We start from the raw sequence: 21,846 nt of genomic DNA, 5'->3' as shown, positions 1-21,846 counted from the left end.
ATGACAGCTGTTTTGAATTCTTTGTCACTTAGATCACATATTTCTGCACCCTCAGGACTGATTTCTGGGTACTTGTCATTTTCTTTCTGGTCTGGAGATCTAATATAGTGTTTGATATTGCAAGAGGCTCTGTTTTTTTTGCATCCTGGTGTTATTATATTTCAGTTACCACCTATTGCCATTGGGTGGGGCTCAAGAGCCCCATATTCTGATCCCTCTTCCTTCAGCCAAAATCCTAGGGGTTGGAGCTGTGCTGAGGGAGTCGGGGGAGGGGTGCTTTATTCTGCATGCTCTCAGGGTTTTCTCCTTCTGCTCTCGCTATCTGCTCTCCTGATGTGTTGGCTTGATGAGGTCACCCCCCAACTCCCACAAAAGCTTTTACCCTGGTAGAGGGCATCCCTCTAGGCTGCAAGGTGGGCCCTAGGGAGTCCTTGATGTTCCCATGAATGAATGCCCCCCCACGCCTTCCCTCTAGGAGGCCTCTTGCAGTCCCAATCACAGTCTTTAAGGGACAGAGTGAAGATTTTTCTTACCCTGTTCCACCTCCGAGGGGAGCTCCAGCCTCTCCACCCTCTGTCGTATGGCTGCATGGATCTCTCTGACGTTTTGTGTGTTGAGTTTGGACGTCCTCTCTTGGAGTACGGATTATTGGAGGGGGAAGATTTCTGCGAGACCTGACTCCACCATGATGCTGACGTCACTCCCTGCAGATAAACTTTTAGCAATAACTATAGTTTATGACATAAGTAGTTAAAATAGCTTCCACAATCTCTTTGGTAACTTGAAACACTGAAATTTTGTTAGGTTAAACTGAATGATAAAAATTCGTTGAGTATCTAGATCATTTCCAAATAAGATAGACTACTAGACATTAATTATTAAGTCTGGTTTATCTACTTTTGGCTTCTTATTACAGAGAAACTAATAATGTTTGGGTCTATTAGTAAACATGTCTTATATTTTATTAAAGGTTGTTCTATGAAGTAGCATGTTTCTAAGAAGTATTTAAAAGTGTTTATGAACTTGCCAAGCTGCAGAATATTAGTATAAAGGACAGTTCATAATTGCTTTTTAGTTTTTACTAGGGTCTGTAAGGGTTAAAAATTCTAATTAATATATGAAATTAAAGCTACTAAAAATTAGTGAGGAAAACATCTTTGTGTTCGAGGAAAGTAAGATAGATGTTTTCAATAGAGAACATACAAAGAATAGAGATTTTCTTGTTTTGAAATATATATATATTTGAAATATATATATATATATATATATATATATTCAAATCCTGAATGAAGTCTTTCTTTTGACCTGGAAGAAGGAAAAATTTTTTTTCTCTTTGAGAATTTTAGGAGGGTCCCTGGGACTTCTCAAAGAAATTTGTTTTCGCTCTCCTCCTACAAGGAGGAAGCTACTAAACTTATTAGACTTACTTGATATGTTAAATTACATGGGAAGCATTGTGAAACAAGTGACGATAAGCCATCTTAGGTAGTATAATGTTGGTAAATGATATAAATGTTTTAAAAATTATATAACATTCCTAAAATTCTTGCCTGTTCTGCTTGTCAGCATAATTCTGGTTATTATCTTGAAGTGTTGTAAGTCACAGAAATAGCCAAGTTCCTTTGTCAATTGCCCTTTTGAGTATTCTGTCATTTGCAGATAGTTGCTCTTTTACTCTGATGTTTTTGCAAAATGTATTTCATCTTCACAGAAATTCATGGGAAGGATTCTGATACTAGAATACATGTTTCTGATAAACTTTCAGATAATAAAACTGAACTGTGTAAGAAATTATAGAACTCAGAGAAACTGATGACTTCATGAAACTGCTGACGGAATATTAAGATCAAGAATCAATTACACATGACTGAATGAACTGATGACAATGATTATAATTTTTATGGCTTTTGTTTGAAATATTGATTTTTAAAATGTTTGTGTTTTTTTCAGATTTAAGGAAATTTTTTTCTCTTTTCTCCCAAGCTAACTATGACTCATAGCAATTTGGTAAATTATACCTTTGTAAGCAGGATTGAAACATTTATCTTTTTCTCCCTACCTGATCCTTCCAGAATTTGGAAACTTAGTGAATATTGTTTTCATGGCAATACAGTTATTTGCATAAGTTCAATAAGAATCTGTTCTCCTTATAACAGGACAGAATTGGAAACATTGGTTATATTACCAAGGCTTTGACTGGAATGTCATATTTGAGAGGAACATACAGACTCAGGTACGACAAGACAGCTTTTGAGGAATAAAGATTGACTTTCTGGGATAAAGCCACTTGGAAATACTGGTCTGGTACCTTGTTTACAGCGTTCCCAGCAACTGGGTAAGTAAGGAAGGTCACTTCTCTGGCAGGTGCCTGGAACCTTGAAATATTTTGGGGAACCTCAAGAGAAGAGAGTTATTCACCCAAATCTAAGGTTTTGCAGGTGAAGCCTGATGACAAATCCTTGGCTTGGCTTCTCTGGCCTCAAGAGGCCTTTAAGTTCAGTCTGAGAGTCTTTATTAAAAGTTACAGCAAAGCAGATTTTAAAGAGCCTATATGATGAATGGCTATTCTTGCTGAACTTATGTAACTAACTGAATTGAGTTTTATTGAAACCAGAGTTATTTTGCAAACCAATGAGTCTTAATTGGCTATCTTTGGTAAAAATGAGGGTGATTTTAGAGAGAAAAATTATGTTTCAGTAGAAACTATGGTACACATTCATGGATATTAGATTCTAGTTCTGTTAATTGTCTGTAAGGTTTTTGTTTTATGTCTATTAACAAGACTGGATCCTGAATTCTCCTAGTCTCTTGAAATATCTGGCTACAAATTTCCAAACTAACGTTTTCAACTTTTTCCCATCATTTTCACTTGGAATCACCGAGAACTGAATTTGCCCTTTTTTCTGAAGCCTTGCATACTGAAGCTGGAGGACTTGATATAAACATAAGAGAGATTCATGTCTGTTACTGTGTAAGATACCTGAATATGCAATGACATCATCAGAGACATTTCAAAGTGAAAAAGATGCTTTAACTCAGACATCTAGAAATCTTCTTGACCAGCTGCCCCCTGGGCTCAGGAACTGGTTTATAATTTACTCCCACCATTAATCTTGTTTTTCTTTTTGTCTCTCTAGAAATGCTTCTTATTAAATACCTGGTTAATTGCTTACACACTATATACCTAAATTTGGGAGCCCATCTGCATTACCATCTTACTAAGAGACTGGTTCAGTGGAAGAGAACAACCTATGCCCCTCATCAACAGGATGTCTCTCTTCTTTTAGAAGTGAAAAACAAAAAGGGGGAATTGTTTCTGGCTCAACACAAGGTTGGCATATGGGAAGCCATATTGTAGGAAAAAACCCATATTGTAACTTTGAATGACCTCTGACTAACTAAACCAGCTGGATATGCATCCTCTAGGAGATTCACCTACTCTGTAAATTTTATGACCCCTGCTTGTGCTTATACCTCCCAGATGTGATAAGACAATAACTTCATTCTTTTGAGTTCCTTAGGAATGTGATGACCCCTGAACAGAGAGTCTATGCTGATAGCCATCATCAATGAAAACTGAAGGATCTGGTGTGGTGACTCCTGGGTCAACATTGATAACCCCCTCCCCTATAACCCACTGGCCTATATAACTGCTTCAAGAATCTGTGCCTTCCTTCAGATGTTTCTTTTGGACGTTAGTCAGCCATCTTCCCTCTTGCTAGCAAGCTGTAATAAAATGCCCTCTCTCTGCCACCATCTTGCTTCTTTTTTTTTTTTTAAGATTTTATTTTTCCTTTTTCTTCCCAAAGCCCCCCAGTACATAGTTCTGTATTTTTAGTTGTGGGTCCTACTAGTTGTGGCATGTGGGATGCCACCTCAGCATGGCTTGATGAGTGGTGCCATGTCCGCGCCCAGGATCTGAACTGGCGAAACCCTGGGCCACTGAAGCAGAGCGCATGAACTTAACCACTTGGCCATGGGGCTGGACCCCCATCTTGCCTCTTGACACCTGGCTTTTTCTCCTGGTGAGCAGATCATGCCCTTTGTGCAGTTATAGGCTGACCCAGTGGAAACTGACTGGCCAGCCCTAAGTGGGGGCCTGAGGTGCTGATTTATAGTTGTTGAAGTGGGGAATGGTCAGTTTGAAGCAGGGAGTTGGATTGGCAGCTGGGGACTGGTCAAGCTCCAGGCTAGGCAGCCATCTTCTGCAGGCCAGGTGGCAAGCTGGTGACCAGACCAATGATTGGCTAGGCAAGGGGAGGGAGATTTTTAAGAAAAGGGAGAGGGATTTTCAGGCAAGGGGAGGGAGGTGTTCTCAGAGCATGGAGTTCTTGTAACTTGTGAGTCTTGGGTCAATGGTTAATCCCAGATGGTGGGTGACAGCTGCATCTTACTGCTGCTCAAGAGACAGTTTTTGTTCTGCCTTTTCCCTGGCTCATTTCCACCCACCTAAAAAAGTGCCCGCAACTGAGTATTTGCTCAATGAACATTTGTAGAGCTGTGAATAAACAGCACACTCAGTTTCTTGTTCATTTTTACTAATCTGGCTACTATAAATGTCCACTTCAACTCTTCCCTCCAAGCTGGCCTTGCTTAACGCTTTCAAAAATCATAGCCCTGGTAAAAATATCTAATGTTTTCACTTTCCTCAGCATCCCCTGATATTTCCCCCAGAGCTATTTCTGATCTATCCTTGAACAACTTGTAACTGCAGGCCCTCCAGAACTAGTTCAATGGACCCCATCTCTTATCAACAGAGTGATTAAGAATTGTCTTTCAGAAAACGGGCAGAGTCACATAGCCAGAGCATCTGCAGAAGAAATCATGACCTGAAATGACCAAGGAACCAAAGATCCCCCTCCACATGGAGCCCAAGGACCAGGACATGACCAGAACTTGAAAGCTGGACTCTTATCAGAAGTGAGGGGTCCCTCATTCAGGAAGATCTGGTGTTAAAATTCCTTCCCCATGTCATCATAAATGTTTAGAACCTCATCATAAATGTTTAGAACCCTGTTGTAAATGTTTAAAGCCTTACCATAAATGTTTGGAGCCCACCAATCAAAATCTGTCCTGCCAGCATTTCTGCGTGCCCGCCTGTTTTTCCTAACCTCTTAAATTTTGCCCCAAATCCTGACTGGGGAGACAGACCTGAGGGCACAGCTTGGTCTCTCTAAGGATGAATCTCACAAAATAAAGTTGATTTCTTCCCCAAAAGCTGATGCTGTAATTAATTGGCTGTTTATGCACATCGGGCCAGAGAACCCCAATTTTTTGGAGTAACAAACTGCATAAACATTACTACTAGTTTTCTGAAATTTGCATTTCAAAACAGTTTTTCTGAAATAATCTCAATTCCCCACGCAGAACTATACCTGCAATCACTGGAAAATGATAACCACTTATCAGCAAGGAAAAGAGATCATGGGGTTCCGATGTTCCTTTTGAGGACGTGCTGAGATAGCAAAAGTTGCAACCACTGACCCAAACCAAAAGAGAGTTAAGATGGTCTCCATTTGAGAAAAGTCAATTTGCTAAATGGAATTGAGTATGTCTTAGGATATGGAGTAAGAAATATTACACGGGTACAACAGAGTTCCTCAATAAGTAGAACACAATCACTATCAGGCAAGGCAGACGTTTTCTGTGAGAACCAGGGGCAGAGCTCCTGCTTGTCCACCTTTTTCAGGGCAGCTTAACATCCCTCTTCTTCCCCTTTCAACGGACTCAGAGTCTCTTCTTTTGTTCCTAGTCAATCATAGTGAAACTCACAAACTGGTTAATGTCTCAGGCTATATGCATCTGAAGAGGAATAACATAATGCCTCCAGCTATGCATGGACTCATTTTATGTCTGAGTGACTCTACGGAATGATATGGCCATACAGACCAGTAGATTTGAGAGCATCTCAAATAATTTTATGCTCTGGGAGCAGGCTGAGTTTCACGAAAAATGAAATTATGTCTTTTCGCTGCACTTAAGGAGCAAAGTCTCTTCTTCCAGGTAGGAACACCACTTTTAAGCATCCCTCTGAGGGCTGCACAGCCAATGCTCTCTGGTTGCTCAGGATGGAAAACACTCTTCCCTGCGGCACTAGAGCTCTGCGAACTACATTACCCGAAGGAACTTGCGCAGAGTTGAGCCAATGAAAGATGAGGGTGAAAGCATTTCCGTGCCAATTCGACGAGTGAGGGAGGGACTTCCGGCCTCCTCGTCGTGGCGGCCATTTTGGTTGCTCTTGGGCCTATTCACCTGAACTGAGGGTCTGGAGCGAGAGTCGGGGCTGACGGGGCGGACGAGGAGGCGCAGTCCCCGTGGCCCAGGCGGCTCTGAGGCTCGGTGACGCCGCCTGGGGCCCCGGGCCACGGAGCGCCGCGCCCGGCGCCTCGTCTCCTGCCGCTCCCGATCCCGGCCGCCCCCAAGGCCGATGGCGGCGGACGCGCGGAGGGAGCCGGCTCAGGTGAGCGCTCGGCTCCGGCCCGCCCCGTCCGCAGCGCAGCCCGAGCTCCAGCCCGAGGGCGGGCGCTGCTCCCGGGCCTGCAGCCCAGGCCCCGGGGTCGGGCCGGGGAGGCCCTCGTGGGGCCTGTGGCTGTGGGCGGGGGCCGGGCTGCGGGCGAGGGTCCCGGGCCGAGGGTCCCGGGGTCCGCAGGGAACAGTGTGAGGAGGGGTCCCCCCTGGACTGGCAGGGGAGGGGCTGCTCCTTCAGTCCGAGGGCCCCGGAGCCGGGAGGGCTGTGACCAGAGAGGGACGCGGTGCGTGTTGGGGTTTCAAAAGTTCTCCAGGCGCTGCTCGGAGAGAACGGACGGGAAGGGGTGAGGAGGCCGGGGAGGCGCAGGGAGCGCAGTCCTGGTCCGAGGGCGCAGAGCTGGTGCTCCTGAGGGGCTGATGTTGAGAAGGATCAGAGGTGTAGAGGAGGCCTTCAGAGCAGCACTTGGGGATTTCCCTAAATGCAGAGCTGGGAGTGCAACTGTGGGCACTGAAGACGTGAGAGGTACAATCTACGGAATGACATGCACATTGACAGGAAGCGTGAGCCGATGGCCCTCGGGCCCTGGTATTGGAGACTGAAGGGCGAAGCACGAGCCCACGTTTGGCTGCGTCTTGGAGTCCAAGTCTAGAGTCTCCAGGGGAATTGACTGACAGGGTGGATGAGACCCTACAGGCCAGGACCAGAGCTTGGATGAGGTCTCTGTGCCCCGCTGCCTGATGTTTCTGAGGGCTGAACACAGTGAATAAAGGGACCCTGAGGATAGGGTGGGCCTCAGTGGCACCTGGCCTGGAATTCCTCTGAGGTGGGGAGCCGTGGGGGAGGATGAGTGTGTGGTAAGTGTGTGGTGAGATGGATTGTGGGATCTCAGAGAGAGCGTTGATGGTTTCATCTGTCCCCGTCATTACAGGACAGTGTGACCTTTCACGATGTTGCTGTGTACTTCTCCCGGGAGGAATGGAGGCTCCTGGATGAGGCTCAGAGACGCCTGTACCTGGATGTGATGCTGGAGAACTTTGCGCTTTTATCCTCTCTGGGTAAGACTCTCACAGCCTCGCCAGTGAGCTGCACTAGGCTGTATTCCCTCCCTACAGCCCTTCTCAGTCATTTTTCTCATGGACCGTGGACACCGCTTGCTTCCCCAGCTTTCTGGGTGGTGCCGTGTTGCTAGGGCTGGGTGTGTGCACCGCCTTCTTCTCTCTCCTGCAGCCCCAGTACCTGCTGTACGGAGCCCTCTTAGGAAAGGCATCCAGGCTGGGAGTATTGCAGTGAGCTTCACGGATTCCACCGAGCTTGCCCTCTCTGGGTCATTGTTCCCAGATCCATATCACTTCTGTATCCCAGGCTTTGTTCCTTCTTTTCCCTTTCATTTCCTCATGGCTGCTTGTGCCAGGCATGTAGGCATTGTCATGGTCACTACTTATCTGAACCATGGGATGCTTTTCAGTGTCCTCCTGCATGGTTTGTAGTGTTTAGATCTGTTTTGTTTTGTTTTTTCAGCCTTGTAGATGTAAAATTGTATACCTTCATTCCTTGGCATTCTCGGGAGGATTGATTGATTCCAGGAGCCCCCGTTGATAGCAATATGTGAGCATGCTCAAGTCCCTTATATGAAATGGCATACTCTTTGCATATAACCTACGTACATCCTCCTGTATAGTTTAAATCATTTCTAGATTACTTGTAATGCCTAATACAATGTAAATGCTATGTCAGTAGTTGCCTACACATCACTTTATTCATGTCTGTTTAGCATAGTGCTTGGTGCATGGCAAATGCAAAGTTTGCTTTTTGGAACTTTCTGGAATTTTCTTTTTTCAAATTTTTTGACCCGTCTTTGGTTGAAACCATGGATGCAGAACCTGTAGGTATGGAGGGGACCTGTATATTAAAATGTACAAAATGATGGTTTGATATGTGTGTGCAATGTGAAATAATTGCTACAATGAAGTTAATTAAACATCCATCACCTCATAAAGTTACCTTATTATTATTATTGTATTTTTGCTAAGAATGCTTAAGATTTACTCTCAGTAAATTTCAAGCGTACAATACAGTATTATTAACTGTAGTCACAATGCTGTGCGTTACAGCCTCAGAACTTGTTCATCTTATAACTGAATGTTTGTACTTTTTGACCACCATCTTCCCCATTTCCCCCATGCCCTGGCTCTTGGCCTTCTACTCTGTGTTTCTGTGATTTTGATTTTTTTTTACATTCCGTCCACAGTGAACAAGGGTTCCTTTACTTACCTCTCATCCTCAATAACACTTGTTATCTCTGCTCTTTTTGATAGTATCCGTTTTATCAGGTGTGGGGTAACATCTCATTGTGGTTTTGATTTGTATTTTCCTGGTGATTAGTGAGGAAGAGCATTTTTTCATATACCTGCTGGCCATTCGTAGGTCTTCTTTCATTCAGTGTCTATTCAGGTCCTTTGCACATTTTTTAATCAGATTGTTCTTTTGCTGTTGAGCTCTGTGAGTACTTTTTATATTTTAGATAGTAACCCCTTATGAGATATGTTTACAAATGTTTTCTCCCTTTTTATTGTGTTGATTGCTTCCTTTGCTATGCAGAAGCCTTTTAGTTTGATGTAACTGGACTTCTTTATCTTTGCCTTTGCTGCCTGTGCTTTTGATGTCATATCCAAAAACTTGTTGCCAAAATCAGTATTAAGCATCTTTTTCTGTGTTTGTTTCAAGGAGTTTTATGTTTTCATGTTTTACATTTAAGTCTTCCATCCATTCTGAGTTAACTTTTGTGAGTGGTGTAAGGTAGGGCCCTGGTTTCAGGTTTTGTGCGTGTGCATATCCAGTTTTCTCAACAGCATTTATTGGAGAGACTTTCCTTTCCCCATTGTGTATTCTTGGCACCCTTGTCAAAGAGTAGTTGATCATGTATGCATGGGTTTATTTCTGGGCTCTGTGTTCTATTTCATAGATCTGTGTCTGTTTTTATTTCAGTGCCAGACTGTTTTGATTACTGTTCTTTTGTAATATAGTTTAAAATCTTGAAGTGTGATTCCTTTAACTTTGATCTTCTTGATCAAGATTGCTTTGGCTATTCGAGGTCGCTTGTGGTAGAATTTTAGGATTCTTTTTCTATTTCTGATAAAAATGCCATTGGAATTTTGGTAGAGATTGCATTGACTTTCTAGGTTGCTTTGGGTAGCAGAGATATTTTAACGATGATAATTCTTCCAATCCAAGAACATAGAATATCCTTCTATTTATTTGTGTTTTTAGTTTCTTTCATCAGTGTGTTATAGTTTTCAGTGTACAGATCTTTTACCTCTTGGTTATATTTATTCCCAAGTATTGTATTGTTTGTAATGCTGTTGTAAGTGGGATTGATTTCTTAATTTCTTATTGATATTTTATTGTTAGTGTATAGACACAACTGATTTTTGTATATTGATTTTATGATCTGCAAATTTACTGAGTTCATTTATTCATTCTGACAGTTTTTTAGTGGAGTTTTTATCGTTTTCTTTATATAAAATCATATGATCTGCAAAAACAGATTTGCTTTCTTTTTTCTGATTTGGATACCTTTCATTTGTTTTTCTTGCCGTGTTGGTCTGGCTAGGACTTCCAGCACTAGTTTAAATAGCAGTGGTGAAGGCGAGTATCCTTGTCTTGTTCCTAATCTTAGAGGAAAAGCTTTTACCTTTTCACTGTTGAATATGTTGGTACCTGTTGTGTTATTACATATGGCCTTTTTGATATTGAGGTACATTCCTTCTACTCCTAATATTTTGAGAAGTTTTATCATGGAAGGATTCTGAATTTTGTCAAATGCTTTTTCTGCATTTATTGATGTGATCGAATGTTTTGCCGCATTCTGTTAATGTCATATAGCACATTTATGATTTGCTTGTGATGAACATCCTTTTGCATCCCAAGGATAAATCCCACTTGGTCACAGTTTATCATTCTTTTCATATCCTGTTGAATCGGGTTTCCTAGTATTTTGTTGAGTTTTTCTACATCTATGTTCATCAAGGATGTTGGCTTCTAATTTTCTTTTCTTGTAGTTTCCTTGTCTGGCTTTGGTATCAGGTTAGTGCTGGGCTCCTAAAATGAGTTTGGAAATGTTCCTTCATCTTCAAATTTTTGCGAGAGTCTGAGAAAAATTAATGTTAATGTTGATAGAATTCATCTGTGAATCTATTGTTGGTGGCCTTTTCTTTGTTGGGAAATTTTTGATTACTGATTCAATTTCCTTCCATATTATTGGTCTATTCAGATTTTCTATTTCTTCATGATTGAGTTGATAGCTTATGTGTTCTCTGTTTTTTCTGGGTTATCTAGTTTGTTGGCTTATAACAGTTGACAGTATTCTTATGATCCTTTCTGTTTTTGTGCTGTCAGTTATAATTGCTCCTTTATTTCTGAGTTAATTTATTTGAGTTTTCTCTCTGTTCTGAGTTAGTCTAGCTAGAGGTTTGTCAATTTTGCTTATCTTTTCAAAAAACTGGCTCTTATTGGGCCAGCCCAGTGGTGTAGCGGTTAAGTTCGCACGTTCTGCTTTGGCGGCCCAGGGTTCACCGGTTTGGATCCCTGGTGCAGGCATGGCACCACTTGGCAAGCCATGCTGTGGTAGACATCCCATATATAAAGTAGAGGAAGATCGGCACGGATGTTACCCCAAGGCCAGTCTTCCTCAGCAAAAAGAGAAGGAGTGGTGGCAGATGTTAGCTCAGGCTAATCTTCCTCAAACAAAAAAGAAAGAAAAGAAAAACTGGCTCTTAGTATTGTTCATCTTTATTTTTTTTTAAAGATTGGCACCTGAGCTAACAACTGTTGCCAATCTTCTTTTTTTTTTTTCCTCTGCTCTTTCTCCCCAAATCTCCCAGAACATAGTTGCATATTTTAGTTGTGGGTCCTTCTAGTTCTTGCATGTGGGATGCCACCTCAGCATGGCCTGATGGGTGGTGCCACATCCGCGCCCAGGATCCGAACTGATGAAACTCTGGGCCACCCAAAGTGGAGCGCACAAACTTAACCACTTGGCCACGGCACCAGCCCCTCCATTGTTTTTATTGTTTCTTTTTATTTATTTCTGCTCTGATCTTTGTTTTGTTCTTTGTTCTGCTAACTTTGGTCTTAGTTTGTTCTTTTGCTACTTCCTCAAAGTGTAAAATGAGGTTATTTATTTCAGATCTTTCTTTTTTCTTAACGCCATCATTTATCACTTTAAATTGCTCTTAGAACTGATTTTGCTGATTTTGTATATTTTGTTTTAATTTTCGTTTGTCTAAAGGCATTTTTTATTTTCCTTGTGATTTTTCCTTTGACCAGTTGATTGGTCAGGAGTGTGTTGTTTAATGTCCACATATTTTTGAATTTTTCAGCTTTCATCTGTTACTGATTTCTAGTTTTATCTATTGTGTTAGGAAAAGATATTTGATATGATTTCAGTCTTTGAAATTTGTTAAGACTTGTTTGACATATATCATCTGTCCTGGAGAATATTCTGTGTGGACTTGAGAAAAGCGTGTATTCTGCTGTAGTAGGATGGAATGTTCTCTGGATGTCTGTTAGATCCATTTGGAGTAAAGTGTTTTTCAATTCAAATATATCCTTATTGATTTTCTATCTGGATATCCACCCATTGTTGAACGCAGGATATTGAAATTCCCTCTTAATATACCATTGCTATCTTTTCTGCCTTCAGATCTGGTTGTATTTGTTTCATGCTTAATTTAGATGCTCTGATGTGTGGTGCATATGTACATACAATTGTTACATCCTCTTGATAATTTGACTCCTTTATCATTATGTGATGACCTTCTTTGTCTCTTGTGACATTTTCTGACATAAAGTGTTTTATCTTGTAAGTATAGCTACCCCTGCTCTCTGGTTTCCATTTTTGTGGAGTATCTCTTTCAGTCCCTTCACTTTCAGCCTGTGTGTGTCCTGAAAGTTCAGATTACTCTATCTTAGGCAGGATATAGTTGGATCTTGGTTTTTTGTTTTTCTGTTGAGCCACTGTATGTTTTTGGATTGGAGAATTTTATTAGGACCTACTATTGCCATTTTGTTAAATATTGTCTGGCTGTTTTGTAGTTCCTTTCTTCCACTCCTGCTGTTTTCCTTTGTGATTCCCATGGTCGTATGCTTTTGTTCATTTCTCTTTGTCTTTTGTGTGTGTGATAGAGGTTTTTGCTTTGTGGTTACTGTGAGGCTTATATAATACATCTCATAGCGTTGTATCTTAAACTGATAAAAACTTAACTTTGATCACATGCAAAAACTCTACTCTTTAACTCCCCTCCAGACAAATTTTATGTTTTTCATGTCATAATTTACATCTTTTTATATTGTGGAACGATTAACAAATTACTGTGAGTATAGTTGTTTTTCATACTCTTTGTCTTGTATCCTCAATATTAGAGTTGAGTGATTAACACACTGTTAGACCATTAGAATATTCTGAATGTGACTATATACTTACTTTTACCACTGTATTTTGTATTTTCATGTTACTAATTACTGTACTTTCATTTCACCTTGAAGAACTCCGTTTAGCATGTCTTGGAGGGTAGATCAGGTGGTGATGGATTTGCTTGGCTTCTCTTGGTTTGGGAAAGTCTTTTTCTCTCCTTCATTTCTGAAGGGCAGCTTTGCTGGTAAAGTGTTCTTAGTTTGCAGTTTTTTTCTTTCATCATTTAGAACATCATCCCACTCTCTCCCAGTATGCAGTATTTCAACTAAGAAAACCCTTCATATCCTTCTGAGGATTTCCTTGTATAAGATGAGTTTCTTTTCTCTTAGACTTTTCAAAAGTGTACTTCACTTGGTGAAGTCATCTTTGGATTGAATTTTTGGGGGCACTTCAGAGCATCATATGCCTGAATGTCCATTTCTCACCCCAGATTTGCTTCCTCCCTCTCTTCTTCTCAGGCTCCCATAATGCAAATACTGTTTTGTTTTATGATGTCCCGTAATTCACGTAGGGTTTCTTCCCTCTTTAGTTCTTTGATCTTTTTTCTTCTTGAAATCACTGGAAATTTCACAAGACCTGTCTTCAGTTTCAGATTCATGCTTTTGATTGATCAAGTTGACTGTTGCTGCTCTCTCTTGCATGTTTTTTAATTTTTTAAAGATTGGCACCTGAGCTAACATCTGTTGCCAATCTTTTTTTCCACCCTTTTCTTTCCCCTAAAGCCCCCAAGTACGTAGCTGTATATTATAGTTGCAGGTCCTTCTGGTTGTGCTCTGTAGGATGCGGCCTCAGCGTGGCTTGATGAACGGTGCCATGTCTGTGCCCAGGATCCAAACTGGTGAAACCCTGGGCCACTGAAGTGGAGTGCACCAACTTAACCACTTGGCCATAGGGCTGGCCCTTCTATTGCATTTTTTCATTCATTATAGTCTTCAGCACCATCATTTCTGTTTGGTTCTTTTATACATTTTCTATTGAAAATCTTATTTTGTTTGCATGTTGTTTTCTTTATATCGTTGAGTTATATATTTCTGTTTTCTTGTAGCTCACTGAGCTTCCTTAAAATTATTTTGAACTCTTTGACAGTTCATAAATCTGCATTTTTTAAGTGGGTTTTTAAGTTTTAAGCATTTTTAAGCATTTTTGCATTTTTAAGTGAGTGATAAATTATTGTGTACCTTTGGGGTGTCATGTTTTCTGGATTTCTGTATTTCTTGTAGCCTCATTTTGATGTCTGTACATTTCATGGGGCAGTCCCTTCTTCCAGACTTTACGGAAAGGTTTTGGTGGGGAAGCTCTTCACATGTGTGCCATCTTGCGGGGGTGTGGTAGTTCCTACTACAAGATGGCCCAGCAGCTTAGTGTCTGCACAGCTGAGGTCACCTGAGGTCAGCATCAGCAAAGATTGCAGGGTCCTCAACAGCTAAGGCTCTGGGTGTCCACAGCAGTGGAGAATGCTGCTGGGGACCTCCTGATCTCTTTCTCCCATAGAAAATAATTTGACTGAGGAGTTCCCTGTTGATGCCACGTCTGGCTCTTGGATGCCTTCATGGTGGTGGTGGCATTGGTCTCTGATGTGCAGGCACCTGTGGTGCAGATATGAATCTGGGTTCTAGGATGTGAACAGACATGGAACAATAGCAGTTCTAGGGTCCCAGATGCTGAATAGCCCTGAGTGGCAATGACGTCACTGTGTAAGATACAGTCACACACTGAGCAGTGAGGGAGCTGGTGAACACAGAGAAACAGTGTCTCTGGGGTCTGAGAAGCTGGCTCGCACACAGCAGCCATGGCCCTGATGCCTGAGGTGCAGCACTCGGGTGACAACCATGGAGTCAGTTTATGGAGTCTGGGCAACCATGGAGCACTTGTGGCTCTGTGGTGTCTGGGATATGTGCACTGTTGAGAGGGGTGGCAGTCTTGGTCCTGGAATGAAGCAATAGCTCCTCCTTTCACAAGGGGACAACTCAGCAAATTATTCTCTGGCAAGTCTCCCATGGTGATAGCTATTGGTTACCTTAGTGTGAAAGCTGCCAGTGTCCTCTGCAGAGCAGGCAGCTGGGGTCCACATCTGTAAACACTTGGCCGCCTCTGCTCTGCACTCTGTGGTGGTCACAGCTGTAGCGGGGACTGTTGAGGTTCTCTGCAGCAGAGGCTGCTGGGGTCCTCTGCAGGGCAGGCTATTGGGGATCATGATGTTATCGGTCTTTTGACTGATACACACAGCCCCTACCCTTCTTATTTCCTGGTCGTTTCTAGGTGTCTTCAGTAAGTCACTGTCTCCAGTGATCTTTTTTGTATGGTTATTCTCCTTTTTAGGTTCCACTGTGTTGCTGTGGTATCTTAATTGGGCTTTTGAGCCCCCAAGGGCCAGTTTCAACCACACATAGCTGTCTAGTTGTTTCTTGTTCATGGCAAAGGCTGGTTTCCTCCTCCAGCTCACTGAGATCACTCACTTAGATCTCTTTTCTGTGGTCTGTTGTAGGCTTAGTTGCTCTTAAACAGTGCAGACCGTTCACCTCTCCTGTCATTTGCTTAGAACTTGTATCCTCTATGTCCCATGTAGTTGCCCAACTAAGGTTTGGGGAGAAGACTTCTTTGTGCATCACAGGATGGATGTGAGTCCAGCTTGGCAGAGTATGCTTAGAGGGGGCCTGGCCCTGGTGAGTGGCAACTGAGGAGGATGTGACATCAGGTCCATTTTCACATCATAGCAGGAGCCTGTTCATCCAGATTTGGTGCCATTGCCAGTGGCCACACCCCATTTCCACCTTTCCTTCCCTATATTGACACTTTGTTGACTTGTCAGGTCTACTAGATGTCATTTCCTGGGTGATTTCCAGCCCAGGGATAATCTTCACCTCTCTGAACTTCACATCAGACCCGTTTCTCTCAACTCTCCTTCTGCAGTGCTCTCTACCAGTGGCCCTCACGTGTTGAGCTGTGAGGTGTGAAGATATCCTTAAATTGACCTTGAGTAGCTGCAAATCTCTTGTGATTGGATTTTCATGGGCTTGGCTGCACCTTCTGCTGAGCCTCACATCAGCAGCAGAAAAGGTCCTGCAGGAAACTGGGCAGAGAACAAGGTGTAGATGCTGCTTCTCTTTCTTACGTCATACCCTAACTTTGTATCCTTCCCCTGCTGAGATCTCCATCACTTTGTGATCTTAGAGGCCTGGTGAGGCACAGCAACCAGCTGTCCCTTCATCTGGATTCCAACTCCCTTGTCTTGAAAAGCATCCCATAGATTCACCGTGAGATGAGACAGATGCTCGTTTGTGCTGGGGTTGCCCCTCCCTGTGGTCATCATGTACTTCACCAGGGTTTCTTTGCCTTCAGGTTGCTGCTGTGGAGCAGAGGGTCTGGAGGCTCCCTTTGAACAGAGCATTTCTGTAGAAGTTCCACTTGCCAGGACTCCCGAGGCAGCTCCATCTTCTCAGAAGACCCACCCCTGTGAGATGTGTGGTCCAGTCTTGAGAGACATTTTCCACGTGGCTGAGGAGCAGGGAACACAACACAACCTGAAACCATTGAATTGTGGAGCTTGTGTGAAACAGTTTTACATCAGTGCAAAGTTTCAACATGACCAGGCACAGCATATGGGAGAGAAACCATTCAGATGCAGTGTGGACATGGCCTCAATTGTGAAGAGCAGCAGATTCCATGTGTCAAGGAATCCCTTTCCCTGGGGGGAGGTTGGGAAGGACTTCCTGGCCATCTTGGGATATCTCCAACAAGAGGTCACTCACACCAGGGAGAAGCCAAAGAAACTCACCCAGTGTGTGGCCACTTTACCAAACAGAAGAAGGCGTTACATCTGGGGAGAATGCAGGAAAGACTTCAACCCCAAACACACGTTTGTTCAGGATCAAGGTGTCCAAATGGGAAGACAGTGTTTTGAGTGCCATGAATGTGGGAAAACATTCAGGTACAAATCCTCATTTGTTGTGCACCAGAGAGTCCACACTGGGGAAAGGCTTCATGTGTGTGGAGAATGTGGCAAATCTTTTAGGCGAAGCTCAACCCTCAGTCAACATCAAAGAATTCATACTGGGGTAAGACCATGCAAGTGTAGCAAATGTGGGAAATCCTTAAGCCACCAATCTGTCCTTGTTCATCCCCAAAGATGTCAAAATGGAGAAAACAGTTACATGTGCAGTGAGTGCGCAAAATCTTTTACCCATAGCTCGGTGTTCATTCAACACACGGGAGTTCGAATTGGAGAGAGGCCTTATAAATGTAGTGACTGTGCGAAATCTTTTACCTCTAGTTCTGCCCTCAGTTATCATCAGAGATCTCACACAGGAGAAAGGCCTTATAAGTGCAGTGAATGTGGGAAATCTTTTATCTCTAGGTCTGACCTCCGTTATCATCAGAGAGTTCATTCTGGAGAAAGGCCTCACGAGTGCAGTGAATGTGGGAAATCTTTTATTACTCGTACTGCTCTCCGTTATCATCACAGAGTTCACACTGGAGAAAGGCCTTTTGAGTGTAGTGAATGTGGGAAGTCCTTTACCCGAAGAAATAACCTCATTATACACCTAAGAGTTCACTCAGGAGAAAGGCCTTATGAATGCACTGAATGTGGGAAATCTTTTACCTTTAGCTCCAGCCTTCGTTATCATCACAGAGTTCACACAGGAGAAAGACCTTATGAGTGCAGTGAATGTGGGAAATCTTTTAATGATAGGTGGACACTCATTCGACACCGGAGAATTCACACTGGGGAAAAACCTTATGTGTGCACTCAGTGTGGGAAATCTTTTACCTGTAGCTCCACCCTCCAGTATCATCAGCGTGGTCACCTTGGAGAAAGGCCTTATGGGTGCACTGAATGTGGGAAATCTTTTACCACCAGCTCTGCCCTCCATTATCATCAGAGAGCCCACACAGGAGAAAGGCCTTATGAGTGCAGTGAATGTGGGAAATCTTTTATCTCTAAGTCTGACCTCCATTATCATCAGAGAGTTCATTCTGGAGAAAGGCCTTATGAGTGTAGTGAATGTGGGAAATCCTTTATCCGAAGAAATAACCTCACTTTACACCAGAGAGTTCACACAGGAGAAAGGCCTTTTACGTGCAGTGATTGTGGAAAATCTTTTAACAATAGATGGACACTCATGCAACACCAGAGAGTTCACACAGGAGAAAAGCCTTATGTGTGCAGTGAATGTGGGAAATCTTTTACCTGTAGCTCTACTCTCTGTTATCATCAGAGAGCTCATGCGGGAAAAAGGCCTTACAAATGCAGTGAATGTGGGAAATCTTTTACTTCTAGTTCCACCCTTCGTTATCATCAGAGAGTTCACACAGGAGATAGGCCATATGAGTGCAGTGAATGTGGGAAATCTTTTACCTCTAGCTCAGGCCTCCGTTATCATCACAGAGTTCACACTGGAGAAAGACCCTATGAGTGCAGCGAATGTGGGAAAACCTTTAAGGACAGGTCACAATTCAATAAACACCAGAGAGCTCACACTGGAGAAAGGCCTTATGAGTGTAATGAATGTGGGAAATCCTTTAGCCAAAAATCTTCCCTCTCAATACACCAGAAAATTCATAATAAAGAAAGATCTTATGAGTGCGGTGAATGTGGGAAATCTTTTACCTCTATCTCAGGTCTTGCTTATCATCAGAGAGTTCACTCGGGAGAAAGGCCTTATGAGTGCAGTGAATGTGGGAAATCTTTTACTAACAGCTCAATACTGATTCGACACCAGAGAGTTCACACAGGAGAAAGGCCTTATGTGTGCAGTGAATGTGGGAAATCTTTTACAAGTAGCGCCACCCTCTCTTATCATCTGAGAGTTCATGCAGGAAAAAGGCCTTATGAATGCAGTGAGTGTGGGAAATCTTTTACTTCTAGTTCTACCCTCCGTTATCATCAGCGAGTTCACACAGGAGATAGGCCTTATGAGTGCACTGAATGTGGGAAATCTTTTATCTCTAGCTCCAAACTCCGCTATCATCAGAGAGTTCACACAGGAGAAAGACCTTACGAGTGTAGTGAATGTGGAAAATCCTTTAGGGATAGTTCTCAATTCAGTCAACATCGGAGAGGTCACACTGGAGAAAGGCCGTATGAGTGCAGTGAATGTGGGAAATTTTTTATGCGAAAATCTACCCTTTCTCAACATCGGAGAGTTCACACTAGAGAAAGGCCTTAGATGGGCAGAGAACGTGCAGTTTCCTTTTCAGTGGAATGACACCAGTGCAAACTCTGAGGAACCATCTGTTGGAATTGATTCTCATACATCTGAACATGCACACTGGGGAGATTTCCTCTAAGTTTCAGTTGTGTGGGAAGTTTGTGTAAATATATGGCCATTTCTAACCTGTCCAAGGCTCTTTCTAGGTTTGTGTCACTCCTGGTTTCTGTGGTTGAAACCATTTCACTTCTACCACCTGGCAGGTCCACACAGTGTGTCTTGTCAGTTACTACCCCAGTGTGCTCAAGGAAGCTGACCTCTGTTCTCCCATGTGTTAGAGGAAGTTAGGAATAGTCTGAGCCCTCAGGGGTCAGCTTTCCCTCTGCCTTGACTGCCTTCCACATGGACCTGAGTCAGTGTTGGTGCAGAGAATGACTACCTTTTTCAGGGACGTGTGGTCTCACATGATCCTTGTGATGATTTTTTTCCAGCTTCCAAGTCACAAACTCAAGTACTGCCTGCTGCATGTTGCTTTGTCTTGTACAATATCGAAGGCCTTATAGTTTAAGTCCTCCTTAATCTTACATGTTTTATTTACTGTGGGGTAGTTTGTAAACAGATTTTGCCTTTACAAGCATGAAGGGGTGAACAACTTTTTAGGTGTCTCAAACTTAGTGTGCCTGAGGAGAGACAATGTGATGGCAGAAAATAACTTGTCAGTTTTAACCAAATTTCTATTGCTCCCACAGGCTCCCAGAAAAGACTGCAGTGTTTTCTGGTTCTCATATGAGGCCTGAATGCTGTGATTCAGGAGGCTCAGTGATGACCCTGAGGAAAGGGTTGGTGTGAGAACCTCAAGTGAGTCTGAGGGCAGCATGAACTTTTTCCCTTCCTCACAGGAGGTCTCACCAGACGTCAGCACTGTGGAGGGGATATCTTCCCCATCCACAAAGAGCCGTGTGGCCTGATGTCCACAGTTCGTTGGGTGAGAGTCTCTGGTTGTAAGACTATTGGGTCCAGGAGAAACTATAATTGGTAGAGAAACACTGGCTTAACAGGGAGTGGAGGAGACTGCAGCCAGCTGGATGGAATGTGCCTCTTCTGAAAATGCATCCAGAAGTGGTTCTGTGTTGGTGACTATGTGGCATCAGTTTGTACACCTATCTTGGAAGCTCCAGGCAAGTTTATCTTGTGTAGCTGAAGTCACTGTCCAAGAATGTAATAAAAATTGTTGAAAAGTTTTTTGGATTTTTGTAGCTTCTCAGCGATGTTCACCTCAAGGTCATTACTAGACAGGTGGGAAAACAGAGAAAATGGGGATTTGTAGTCCACAGATGTGGCTCTTGTGACCGAGGCAGCATTCCTGTTGACTCAGGTGGAAATGTACTTCATAGCTCCCCATATTTGTCATTGAGGGAAAGCTGACCCCCAGAGGGCATGAGGAGACAATTGGACTCAGTACAATGTTGTGAAACCTTTTTTCCAAAAAGATGCACATAAGGACTTTCTCTTCAGTGATTTTTTTTTTTTTTCCTGTGCTGAGGAAGGTTTGCCCTGAGCTAACATCTGCTCCAGTCTTCCTCTATTTTGTATGTGGGTCACTGCCACAGCACAGCTGAGGAGTGGTATAGGTCTGTGCCGAGGGTCTGAACCCATGAACCCGGGCCACTGAAGTGGAGTGTGCAGGACTTAACTACTATGCCATGGGGCCAGCCCTTCCTGAGCCAGTTTTTAAAATAGTAGTCAGATATAATTTGCTTGTACTAAATTGCATGTATTTAAAGTGTATAGTTTCATAAGTTTTGACATAGGTGTAAACCTCTGAAACTATCATCATAGTCATGATAATTACCTATGTGTCTTGGTATATTACCCTCACATCCTGTCATAATTTCTCCTTGCCCTTCTCACCTCTCCAGCTACCCATCCATTTACTTTCCTTACAATAGATACTTTTGCATTTTCTCGAATTTTATATGACTGGAATCATAAACTTTATTTTTTTTTCTGATTGGCTTTTCATAAGTGTTTCATAATTTGAGATTCTTCAATGATAGATTAGTAATTCACGTTTTTTGAGTAATATTATCTTTGGATATACCACTGTTCATCCATTCATCTTTTTATGGTCATTTAGGTTATTTCTTTATTTTGGCTATTGAAAATAAAGCTGTTAGAAACATTTGTGTCAGTTCTTTATATGATGAATGTTTATCTTTTGTCAGTAATGTAGAGTACAGTGTCTGAGTCACAGGGTAGATGAATTTTTTTTTTTTTTTTTGAGGAACATTAGCCCTGAGCTAACTACTTCCAATCTTCCTCTTTTTTGCTGAGGAAGACTTGCCCTGAGCTAACATCCATGCCCATCTTTTTCTACTTTACACATGGGATGCCCACTGCAGCATGGCTTTTTGCCAAGTGGTACCATGTCCACACCCAGGATCTGAACCGGTGAACCCCAGGCTGCCGAGAAGTGGAACGTGCAAACTTAACTGCTGTGCCACCAGGCTGGCCTCCTTTTTTTTTTTTTTTTTTTAAAGATTGGCACCTGAGCTAACAACTGTTGCCAATCTTTTTTTTTTTTTTTTCTGCTTTATCTCCCCAAACCCCCCAGTACATGGTTGTGTATCTTAGTTGCAGGTCCTTCTAGTTGTGGGATGTGGGATGCCGCCTCAATGTGGCCTGACGAGTGGTGCCATGTCCGCACCCAGGATCCGAACCCTGGCTCGCCGCAGTGGAGTGTGAGAACTTAACCA

General features: G+C 42.7%; 2 protein-coding genes across 4 annotated transcripts in view; both read left to right on the top strand.

Moving 5' to 3' along the window:
• LOC103544309 (zinc finger protein 814-like) overlaps positions 1-20,331 on the top strand; it is a 100,741-nt gene extending 80,410 nt beyond the window's left edge. Inside the window, exons 1-3 of one of the 2 annotated variants that reach the window (XM_008511147.2) lie at positions 6,195-6,460; positions 7,398-7,524; positions 16,281-20,331. In XM_008511147.2, the coding sequence (XP_008509369.2) occupies positions 6,428-6,460; positions 7,398-7,524; positions 16,281-19,108 (2,988 nt within the window). In that variant the 5' untranslated portion in view covers positions 6,195-6,427 and the 3' untranslated portion in view covers positions 19,109-20,331. Of the gene's footprint in view, positions 1-6,194; positions 6,461-7,397; positions 7,525-16,280 lie in introns of those variants that run through there. The other variant, XM_070558771.1, reaches the window with a different exon arrangement.
• The window catches only part of LOC103563470 (zinc finger protein 256-like), a 106,684-nt gene continuing 92,246 nt past the window's right edge, over positions 7,409-21,846 (top strand). The window contains exon 1 of one of the 2 annotated variants that reach the window (XM_070558778.1): positions 7,409-7,524. The gene's annotated coding sequence lies outside the window, so the exon portion shown is untranslated. The remainder of the gene's footprint in view (positions 7,525-21,846) is intronic. The other variant, XM_070558776.1, reaches the window with a different exon arrangement.

Source organism: Equus przewalskii, chromosome 9 (assembly GCF_037783145.1).
Source record: "Equus przewalskii isolate Varuska chromosome 9, EquPr2, whole genome shotgun sequence".
Taxonomy (NCBI): domain Eukaryota; kingdom Metazoa; phylum Chordata; class Mammalia; order Perissodactyla; family Equidae; genus Equus; species Equus przewalskii.
This window is presented reverse-complemented; position numbering and strand designations above follow the sequence as displayed.